The sequence below is a fragment of the Poromitra crassiceps genome (genome assembly GCF_964638095.1).
Source record: "Poromitra crassiceps genome assembly, chromosome: 5".
In the NCBI taxonomy this organism is placed as follows: Eukaryota; Metazoa; Chordata; class Actinopteri; order Beryciformes; family Melamphaidae; genus Poromitra; species Poromitra crassiceps.
Window position 1 is genome coordinate 37,235,463 of NC_139642.1, and position 12,018 is coordinate 37,247,480.

The following is a 12,018-nucleotide window of genomic DNA, read 5'->3' on the forward strand; positions in this document are numbered from 1 at the left end:
GACCATTTACATTAAGATTAGACTGTTTTTCAGTCTTAACCATCAATTAGCTGAGTGAGTGGCACTGCTCTTGCCCAGATGTAGCCATATAGGTAAAACACTAATATTTTCTGACTCACCTCCACCACCACCTGCTGATGTCTATATTATTTAACCATCTCATTCTAGTGATGTCACGGTACCAATAATTCAGTAGTCGGTACCGGTACTAGTGAATTTCCACGGTACTCGGTACCAATTTCGGTACCACGGTAAAAAAAACAGACTGATATTTCTTGAACATATTCTCCTTTATTAAAGTATGCAACCATTTTCAATGAACAAATGGCATGTAGCCTTCAACTTTAAAACAAAACAATGTGCTTCTGCTTACTTCTTCTTACATTCAACTCTGTATGGCAGTGAGTACAGACAGTGCAACACCAGTGGCATGTAGCCCTCAAGTATTTAATTTTATTATTATATTAAATATTATAATTTAATTTATTTCACAGAATTGCTGGAATCCTTTTTTTTCAACGGTGTATATTGGTATTTGATCGATGCATAGGAATTCTGCCAATGCCCTATCACACTTTCTTGCTTCATGTGAGTCATATTTCCTCTGCTTTTCAAAAACATCAGGAATTGTCTGCTGGGTGGTCTTTTGGGCTCCGCGACTTGTGCCTTCCTCTTCATCTTCATCTCTCGCATACTGTTAAATGGAAAGTAACGTCAGTGAGATTTACTAAAATAAAGAGATGATAAAGACAACTGCACATACACACATGTAGAGTGCAAGCAATTTTATGTAGCTACCGGTAGTTTTAATTCACGGACATGTTTCACCCGAAAGAAGCTTGTATTTATTTTGATGCCATGTTGAACTATGGCTAAGTTCGGCTATTAGCCGTGTCCCATAATGTTTCCATTACAAACATTGCATGCACACGTGTTACACTATGCTAGCTAACGCTGTACCAGGTATTAGCCGGGTCCCATAATGATTCCATTACAAAACACGTTAACGTTAGCGCAAACGTTTTTTGGTTACACAATGCATTGCCAGGTATCTCAAAAACGAATGTGACAGGATAAGGTCTGTTTGATATGTTGTTAAACGTGTTATTTTACACCGTTTGAAAGAAGTAACCCACCTTGAATTATTTGAACAGGTCTGGGTGCCTGTCTTTCAGCTGCTTGGCGAGATTGGATGTGTTACCCTGTTTGGTTTGGAACTCCCTTTCACACTTTTTGCAGATGGGACTTTGGGGACTGATATTTCCAAATGCGACTCTTTGCATTCTTCTTCTCAACAAGTTGAGTTGTTGGAATAGGACAGGAGCAGCCGCACCCGAATGCTGTCACATTCACAGCTGCTTTACATTAGGACAAAAAAGACGATACATGTCAACTCCTCAAAAATCGAATCAATAAATTCCTAGTCGGATCGAGAGAGGCACCAGACGGTAAATGTCCGACGACCGGCTCTTGTGGAACTCTCTGAACGAGCTAGCCACAATATTAGCCAGAGGTGCATTACCGCCACCTACCAGACTGGAAAGCGGAAAGACATTACATCGCCTGAATCCTCCGTGAATCCGTGCTAAAATGGTCTGGGCGACAGAGTGGAATGTAAGGGCCCTGCTGTGCATTCTGCACAACGGCCCCAAAAACTAACACATGTCAACTAACAGGTTAATGAACATGGCATTTTCATTTACATAAAAATCTGTTTTTGACATTTGTCGACTCACCTGTTATTTGCAGGTAGGTAGAGCCGGGCGATAATTCAGTACTGTCATGTTCTTTCAGTGTGATCATATTGTGGTGATGTGGTGATTTTTCGGATATCATGACACAGTTCTGTTTGAACTGATGATAATGAGCACATTTTATTGAAAAACTGACAAAATTATGTGAAACATTTTAAGGAACTAGCAACTAGGCATCTCGCGCACTACGCGCGTTCGATTCCTAGGCTCTCCCGCTCTACGGGCTCGCTAGCTCGGCCGCTACATGGCCTCGCCCTGATGATGTCACAAACGGATGTCACAACTTCACATCACTGATGACATCACAATTGCTCTTACTGTATGATGTCACAATGCCTATGACATCATCAGTGATGTCACAATGCACAATTGCTCAAGTGACATCACTGATGATGACATCCCTTCCGGGACTAAATTGAAACAGAACATTGCCACATGCTCCCTTTTATAATATAAATAAGATAATACATACTTATTGTTTGACATCACACCTAACATTCATTCCATTATTTACCATGAGATTTTGCATAGTGAGGATCGGATCAAGATTCATTCTATCATGAGTCAAATTCACATTGTGACATTAAGTTAGAAAAAAATCATTATGATTATCGTTATATTGATTTCTGCCATATTGTCCAATGTCCAGCCATATTTGCAGACCCTATTTTATGCTAAATATCTGGACTGGTAAATGGCAAAAGTAGCTGGTTATTTTGGGGTTTCTACTCACCACTGTGTCCTGGAGTCAGATCCCCCCCCCCCTCACTGTACAGTGGATGGAAACAGCGCCTAGTTGTTTATTTCTCGTTTTATTATTGGAGCAGTGTGTTTCTATAATTGGCACTCGCCGTTGTTGTTTAGGGTGACCGATGAGGAAGTGGTTCTTCCTCTGTTACAACTGCTTCCTGTCTGACTAGGAACTGTCAGGTGAGATGATCTGAGGAGGGGAGAGGTGAATGGATGAGACGTTTTATTTGATTATGTTTATTTATTTTTTATTTTTTGGTAACTGTTATAGGCAAACAGCATTTATAGCAACGGTGTGGAAGAGAGAAGAGGGAGTATTACACACTCTCGCGCACACACACACACACACCCTACAGGTTTTGTCTCATCATGTGGAAGCATATGGACAGAAATACGTTTTCCCTCCCTGTCATATGACTTTGATGTGTAGCTGCAGGCGCAGGAGGCCATCTCAGATGTTTGATCTGTCTTATTAGACCGTACACTACGCCTGAAGACTGTGTGTAGGTTTACAGATATCATCATTGTTCCATATACGCATTATTGCATTCTGTTATGAAATGCTGTTAGATTTCCTGCCTGCCTGGCACAGAGCCAAACATGATGCCATTTGTGCCGGTCTTTAACTTTTTAAGACCAGCAAAGATTCACTGATAATGGGTGGAGGCGAGGAGAGTGTGTGTGTGTGTGTGTGTGTGTGTGTACGCACGTGATTCATCGCCACTACTCGTGTGTGTGTGTGTGTGTGTGTGGGGGGGGGGGTGATATGTACGCATGTGCCAGGCTAGTGGAAATGGCTGTGGGAGGACTAGACTTCCTGATGTGCTTTGGGTTAATGGACGAACTACAACAGGAAATATGGGGGGGGGGGGGGGGGTGTGTGATGGAGTGAGAAGTCAGTACTCTGCTGCTGCTCTGGTCCAAATAAAGTGTTTGTATCTGATTTTTTGTTTTATTTTTCCTCAACCGGCAGCACAGCCGTCTATCAGTCTATTAGAGACAGGAAAGAGTTTTCATGACTGTAACGTGCGCGCGCGCCCTCTTTATTTGGTGTGGGGAAACCTCGAACCAATCAGACAGAAGGGGCCGATGGTGCAACCACACACTGATCTTATCCTGTTTTCGATGGCTGCAACAGTCAAGATCAGATGACTTCTTTTCCACAAGCTGATAATTCACCTGAATGGAAGTCGCCTGAATGGTTTCGTGATGAAATTATAAAAGGCAATAGATGATGTAGAACACAATGCCTTGGAAAAAAACACACGTTTCAACATGTTTCTCTGGTTTGATTTGAGGCTGTTTCCACCTTCTCAACTGACGTTTCTTCCTCTATCTCCATTTTCCCTCTATTTGCTGCTCTCTCTCACCTCAAGTGCTCTCTTCAAGTCTCAAGCAATTAAAACTGTGATCTCTCTCTCTCCCCTTCTCTCTCCCACATAGTTCTGTTGAAGTTCCGTACCGACAAAGGCCGTGACCCCGACCCACAGTCCTTTGCAGAGGACAGCCAGCTCCTAAAGCAGATCCGTGACGACGTGCTGGAGGCCTTGGCAGTGAATGGAGACCTGCTGAGCGATGACTTCATCAGGTACAAACTGTCTTCACCCACCATGATTCCGCTAAGTGAGAACAACCAGCAAGAAACAACAGCCAGAAAGAGGGGGCTTCTGGGTAGTGTGTAGAGGTAAAAGCCTACCACCTTGGAGACCCGGGTTTCAATTCCCGGTAGCGGCACTTCCAGCTTGGACGTTCCTACAGACACAATTGGACATGTCTGTGGGTGGGAAGCCGGTGGGGTATGTGTCCTGGTCGCTGTACTAGCGCCTCCTCTGGTCGCCTCCTCAGGGGGCAGGGGAACTGGGGGGAATAGCGTGATCCTCACACGCGCTACCTCCAGGGGGTGGAGAAACGACCGGGACAGCAGGGGGAATTTGCCAAGTACAATAGAGAGGCAAAGTGACCGCCTACTTCCTGCTTCAGCACTACCAGAGATTTTCATCCACCATTCGAGTCAAATGTTCTATGGTCTCTCCCGATTATAGCGTTAGCTGAACCGTTTGGTTCAACGAAGTACAACTATTTTATAAGCATTTTACGAAATGTCTATGGGAAAATGAATGGCGGATGAAAATCTCTGGTACAGTGCTAAAGCAGGAAGTGACATTCCACTTTGCCTCTCTATAGGGAAGAAAATGGGAGGAAAACGGGGGAGGGCCAGAAAGAGAGAATAACCAGCCAGAGCTTTCAGAAAAGAATCGGAGGGTAGTTTTAAGTTCACAGCAAACAGTTCAGCTGGATAAAGATATACACTACAGCAGATTACAGCAGGTTTAGGTTATAGGTGATTCACAGGATGTAGGAGTTCAGGTTCCTTGTGAAATAATGGAAGATAAATCAGGTTGAAGATATGTCAGCTAGGTTTCAGATGTTTTAGAGTGCAGAATACATGAAAGATATTCCAATGGAACCAGCTCAAATATAACCTTGTGCCAGCCTGTGACAAAAGAGCCTCATGATTAATCCATTGTAAAAAATATATATTTTCTAGCAGCACAAGTATATAATGTATATAATAAAATATATAATGTTATATAAGCTTTTGCTAGCTACGGTGGCTGTCAGTTTGACTTGTTTTGTTAGGGAAGTGCGTCAGTTCATACTTACAGTATGTCACCATGTGAGTTGTCGAGGTGTCTCTGTGCCAATGACACAAACTCCTGTACATTTATTATATTCTAATTGATGCAGATTCTAAATTTGTGTGTGTGGGGGGGGTTTGAATGGAGTGGTTTGTTTATGTGTCTGGTTTGAATGGAGCCTTCATCTTTCCTTGTATTGTTTGTCACCAGCTACTGCTTCTCTGAGATGGCTCCAGTGTGTGCTGTGGTGGGCGGAGTCCTGGGACAGGAAGTTGTCAAGGTCAGAGAGACACACACACACACACACACACACACACACACACACACACACACACGAAGATGATAAGTTCAAAGGAAACTTCCACCCTCAGATCCTCTTACACTGGTGGACATCATCAGTCTGTGATGTTTGGTGCATTCCAGCAGTTATTTTGTGATTAAATGTTAGAATTTATCCAATTTCCCTCAACCTGCCTTGTGATTTCCTACATTTCCCAGAATGCCTTTTGACATCTCCTAGAGAATATGTGAGAGCTTATCATATCGTGTGTTCATGCGCTTCTCGGATGGTTCGATTTCCCAAGTTGGCCAGTCATTCTGCCGACGTGCAGGTGTTCATGTGCTTGTAGTGTCGGAATGATCGGAATATGGAAACCATAGCAACCAGCGCCAAAACATGAACGCTACGAAGATGTGTGGTGTGTTAATACTCAGTGTTTAAAGAGAGCGTTGACAGCGGTTTCCAGTATTTGCGTGACAATGAAGAGCAAAGAGAAATGATTCATTTCAAAACATCCACTCTTGTCTGCCATGTTTCTGCATATGTGACGTCAAGTCAGCAACTCTTGTACCACGATTTTCACAGAGTTGCCGACTGCCGTTGCTTGAGCGGCCGTTCACATGAATTTTCTCGTTTTTCCAATGACTCCGACACCACATAAACGCACTATTATTTCATTCAGCTGTAAGTGTAGGTGACGAAAGCTTTCAGCTATGTCTCAAGTGTCCATCAAATGGCATCTGTTATGATAAGGCAGTGATGCACAAGGCAACTTTTTTGGCAAATCATATGGGAAGTAGCACTGAAAAAGTTGCCTCAGCATTAACCATATGAGCAGGAGACATTCAGAATCTATATATTTTTTTATTTTATTTCAAATTGTTTTTATTCGTTTTTAAACAATACAAACAAGAAAAAACAAACCCCGTAGAAGACAGACAATACAAAATAGGTGCAAGGTTGCATGATGTCATACATGTATACAATCTCCTGAATAATTGTGATGCAATGACAACCAAGTGTAAAAAACAAACAAACAAACACAAACCAACAAACAAACAAACAAACAAACAAACAAACAAACAAAAAAAATAAAATAATAAAGACCAGGAAAGGACAAGAGGGGGGTGGGAAGAGGGTAGGGTAGAGCTGTTAGGGGCTACTAATCTAAAGTTCTTGCGTCAAATTCCTTATGGTAATAATCTAAGAAGGGGTGCCAAGTCATTTCAAACTTTTCCAGAGAACCCTGGACTGTGCATCTGACTTTTTCTATCTTAAGAAATGACATTACCTCACGAATCCAGCGTGAGTGTGATGGAGGTGTGGGCGATTTCCAGCTAAAAAGAATAAGCCGGCGAGCTAGTAGAATCTATATATTTTTTAACCCTTTTTCTCACTTTGTTGCAAGTTGCCGGGACTGTTGCCGATCTACTTTGCCCCAAAACCTGCTTAGTTCACCACCACCCTTAATGTCATCCACTCAAAGCGTCTCCGATACTCAGTGTGCCTCTGCTAGATGATTAAGATGCCAGTTGGCTGTTCTGCTGTGTCACAGTCAGCCGGCAGCCGGTCGCTCCCCCGGCTCCTGGGTGAGCTCCAGAGGAACAGAAGCGTCTCTGGTCGCTGTGGAAATGATTTTCAGTGTGACCGCAGAGCGACGCAGTGTGGCGCTCTGGCAACAGCTTCGCAACTGAGAAGCCTTTTAGACTGACCTGGGCTGAACCAGATCAACTGAGAAGCCTTTTAGACTGACCTGGGCTGAACCAGATCAACTGAGAAGCCTTTTAGACTGACCTGGGCTGAACCAGATCATAAACCATTTGAGGTTGCAACATAAAGGAACATACCGTAGTTGGTTCATGAATCTGATTGGAAAGTGGAAAGTGTGACTATTTACACCAGCAGTTTGTACAGGTTTTCCCACAGCATAGGCTCATAGCCAGAAAGTGTTAGAGGCCCTATCGGAAAAGTGAATGTAAACTTAACCCATTGATACCTGATGCAGCATTTGCGTGTATATCCCTCATTTGTGTGTGTATCCCTTTAAGACCGCGAACCGCGTTCACGCGGTTCGCGGTCTTAAAGGGATACACACACAAATGCTGCATCAGGTATCAATGGGTTAAACAACAAATTGACCACTTGGCACCAAATGTTCCAGCTACAGTGTTTGTCATAGTAATCTGTCTTTATTCTGCAGCCTTAGTGGGCTTTCACACCAGAAGCGACAATGCACATATTTTGCGCAAGGTAGGGCACACGGTCGCGCGCTGGAATCTGGGTAGGCTACAGAAACACATTTACACCTTTCCAGATGCACTAGCAGAGTCACCAGCAGTTTAAATAATTTCAACAGCCTATGGGTTCATTCATTTTATGTAAATAGTACATTTGAAATGGTGTAGATAGATTTACTAATGACAAACAATGTGCTAAGTTAATGCTTCATACAAAGCAGCCAATATAATTCAACAATGATACTATCTCGGCTTCATTTGAATATGTAAATAACGCAATATTTTCTAACCTGCTATCCACATCATTTTGGAATATTATCTGCTTACGGCTTTTTTTGGCCAGGTTCCAATATGTTTTTAATGTACAGTTATAACGCCTCGGTACTCGGGCGCCTACAAAACTTCCACCTCCTGTAAATGTTGGAGTGCCATTGAACGGGCCTCGTAGAGGCTCGGCGTACTTGGAGGTTAAATTTTCAATATAGTTGCACAAAACCTGGTGAAATAATCATGGTGGTGTGCATTGCTTTCAGCTGTGTTGCTGTTGAGGAGAGCCCTGCTGTGTCCTTCATTGAAAACAATGGCTTTGCTCTGCACAATGCTGCGACTGCACGTTTGGTGTGGTCGTTGGTTATGCTCTACTTTTTACCAAGTTGGTAAACCTGAGCAAGTAGAGCATAACCAACGACCACCAACAGTAACCAGCCAACTGCTTGGACTCCAATTAATGATTGGCTCTTCCAGTCACATTGATAAATAACAATTATTTTCTGGTTTTTGTTCCCATTCTAAAATTGCTGGCTTCTTGCACTCGTTGGCTGGTAAAATAGTGAAAGCAGCAAGTAAACGATGTTGCCAGTTGAGAAACTCAAAGTTCACACAGTACATGCCTTGAACATCCTGAAAAGGTTGTGGATTTGAGGAAAATAACGTTTTTAAAATGACATCCAAAAATCCACACATCCTGACCATTTCTGTTGATATTGATGATCAAATTCTGACAAATGTCATGTCTGACCCCAAGACTTTGTGAGTCTTGTTTGTTGTTTCACCAAACAAGACCTTAAAAGCCTTTGAAAAGCATTTTTTATTTGATTTTCACGTTCGAATGAGAACTCTGAAGTTAGTCACAGTCAGATTAGGTCACTAAATTCATTAAAAATAATAATACCAACAGTATTGACCAACATGCAGACCCCCCCCCCCCCCCAGCACCCCTCCCCAGTCTCTGAATATATGACCTAAAATAACATTTTCACTTCAAACACCGAGTAGATCACAAACAATCATCTGAGCTGTGTGTCGACAGCAGTGCTGAGGTAAACACAGGAGGTCAAGTCAGGATAAGTGTGTGCGTGGGGGTGGGGGTGGGGGTGGGGGGAGTGGTCAGTTTCTACTGGCACAAGGCCAACCTGCCGTCTCCAAGGCGATGATGAAACCCACCGCAACTGGCCGGGTGACGTCCCACTGGCCGATTGATTTCACTCACACACAGAAAATGTAACTCGTCTGAACTTGTGTGTGTGTGTTGGGTTTGCTGTATGAAGACAGATAACTAGTGTGAAACAAGTTTTTCTGGTCTCATTCCAGCATTTGCCAAGTCAGTTTCACTGTTTTAGCTGTCAAAATATTTGGTGGTATCTAACAAAAACAAACGTCCCAAGTGATGGCTGGTTACCTTACCTACCTGTCCAGGTGACTGGTGAAGCATAGCCTAGGTAAACCCAGCCACCACGTGACCTGCTCTCTCAGTTCCCAGTCACTATCACATAGTGACTGAGAACAGGTCTGAGAGCAGGTCACGTGGGGGATGGGTTTACCCAGGCTAGGTGAAGCACACAAGCTGCTTTCTGTCTGCTGCCTGTTAGTTCAGTTTAGTTGACGTCCAGACAACATTGTGTACATGGTGGCATGCAGCAGGAAGCCAAGTTCAGTTTCACCCAGATTTTTTTTCTAGTTAAATTAGTATTTTTTGCACATATAAATGATAGCATACAGAAGGGGGGGGGGGGAATAAACAAATCTGAGAGACTAAATGGGACAACAGAAACAAAACCTCAGCAAGGGAAAAACATGGTCTATTTATATTTCCCATGCAGGAAATAACGTAAGGGGAAAGCATCTTCAAACAACATTTACACAGAAAGATTCTATCATAGAGGAAGTGAGTGTCGCCTTAACTGTACATAAAAGGAATCACTGTGGTCATTCTGCCAAACATCTTGACCTGGGTGAGAACACACATTTCTCAGGAAGGAGTGGGATACGGCTGCACGATTTTGACAAAATATCTAATTGCGATTATTTTTGACTGATCTTGCAATTGTGATATGATTTGCGATATCAGAGGAAATTATCATTTTTACATCATTATAATGTTTTCTGAAGTCTGTAGAATATGATGGGAAGGCCAGGACATCTCTGCAGCACGACAATAAAAAAGATAAAATGGTATTTGACAGACATTACTCCTTTAACAAATATTGCGCCTAAAAAAAATGCAGTAGACCATATTTATTGCAATTTCCGAGTAATTGTACAGCCTTAGAGTGGGATTTGCCTTCAGTGTACGGTGTCTGGACTTCAAACAAAGACGTGAATGAAGGAGGTTGAAAAACCCAGCTTCACCAAGATGAGCAGAGAATCTTTTAGAATACTAGGCATCTCGCGCGCAATGCGCACTCGATTCCTAGGCTCGCCCGCCCTGCAGCTCGCATACGCAGCTCGCACAATTGCTCAACTTTGCATCACTGAAGACGTCACAATGATGTCACAATGTCTATGACATCATTGGTGATGACACAATTGCTCGAGTGTAACCAAAAACGCTGCACGGACTCGCCCCCGCCCTGCAGCTCGACCACTGTGAGGGCTCACTTGCATCACTGATGATGTCACAACTTCGCATCACTGATGATGTCACAATTACTCTTATGACATCACTGATGATGTCACAATGCCTATGACATCATCAGTGATGTCACAATGCGTTAATGACATCACTTCCGGGCCAAAAATCGCAGAGATTGCTCACTTGTTCCCTTTTATTTGCTCTTATGACATCACATCACTGATGACATTGTCAGTCTTATGACATCACTGTTGACATCATCAGTGATGTCACAATGGCTATGGCATCATCAGCGGGACAAAAAATGAAACAGAGAACAGACAGACAGAGATTGCCCAGTTGCTCCCTTTTATATAAAGAAGATGACATCATGACACAGCAGAGGTTTGACCAAAGTCAACTCTGCTTGAGTCCACAAGTCTCAAGGCTAAATGTAGAACAGCAAGACAAATCGGGCAACAAATCAAGGGTCCAGTATCAATTTAATATCTTAAAGAAAACTAAATATCTAGGACTTTTCAATGCAATATGGTTTTAATAGGATAAAAACTTGCTAAGAGCATCATCAACTTCAGTAAATTCAATCATTCCATACAAATTCAGAAAAGACTTCACTTTCAATCTAGTCATACACAAACACACCATCATCCCGAATCACCAGAACCCAAGTCAAGTCTCAAGCAATTAAAACCATGACTCTCTCTATCTCCCCCTCTCTCTGTCCGTCTCTCTCTCTCTCTCCATCCCTTCAGGCTCTCTCCCAGCGAGATGCTCCACACAGGAACTTCTTCTTCTTTGATGGTCGTAAAGGCAACGGCATGGTCGACTACTTTGGACCCAACTAAACCAACACACGCATGCGCAGGACAGTTACACACACACACACACACACACACACACACACACACACACACACACACACACACAAAGGACCAGCAAGATTTTGTCTTCCCTTTAGTTTCTTCTGTCAGATTATTTATATCACAGTCAAAAAGTTCATGTTTTGTTCCAGTTATGTCGTTTGATCTCCTCTCCTCCCCTCCTCTCACTCTCTGTTTGAACACAGCCTGTCAGTTCTCAAGCACACAATGGGATTTTTACATTTTGTAATAAAATAAAAACTTTGATAAAAGGAGTCTGCCTGGGATGTGTTGATTTATTACCTCTACCAACGAAGAAGGTTCCCGTCTGCCTGTCTGACTGTCTTTTAGCCAGGTATCACAAAAACTTACAAATGTAACGGATCTTTGGACAAACAATCAGGTGATTCAATTTAGGTGATGATCGATGATCGATTGTCGTTTTCTTTTTTTAATCAGAACTGTTGTCCTGCGTCAATGTGCTGGTGGTAACATCCGATGTGCAACAGTGTTGGGTCATTGTGGTATTTTGTTGCAAAATCAAACCCAGACAGCAGACAAACCATAAAATTACTATAAGATCAGATAAGTTACGCTGGAGGCTGCAGCTTTAGAAAATAGAGAATTGTTGGAGGAGGCTTTGCGCT

General features: G+C 42.8%; 1 protein-coding gene across 1 annotated transcript in view; it reads left to right on the forward strand.

The window, feature by feature from the left end:
* Window positions 1-11,598, forward strand: part of sae1 (SUMO1 activating enzyme subunit 1) — a 29,563-nt gene extending 17,965 nt beyond the window's left edge. The window contains exons 7-9 of the mRNA XM_083637476.1: window positions 3,948-4,092; window positions 5,354-5,423; window positions 11,264-11,598. Of these exons, the coding sequence (XP_083493602.1) occupies window positions 3,948-4,092; window positions 5,354-5,423; window positions 11,264-11,356 (308 nt within the window). The 3' untranslated portion in view covers window positions 11,357-11,598. The remainder of the gene's footprint in view (window positions 1-3,947; window positions 4,093-5,353; window positions 5,424-11,263) is intronic.
* Window positions 11,599-12,018: the final 420 nt, after the last annotated feature.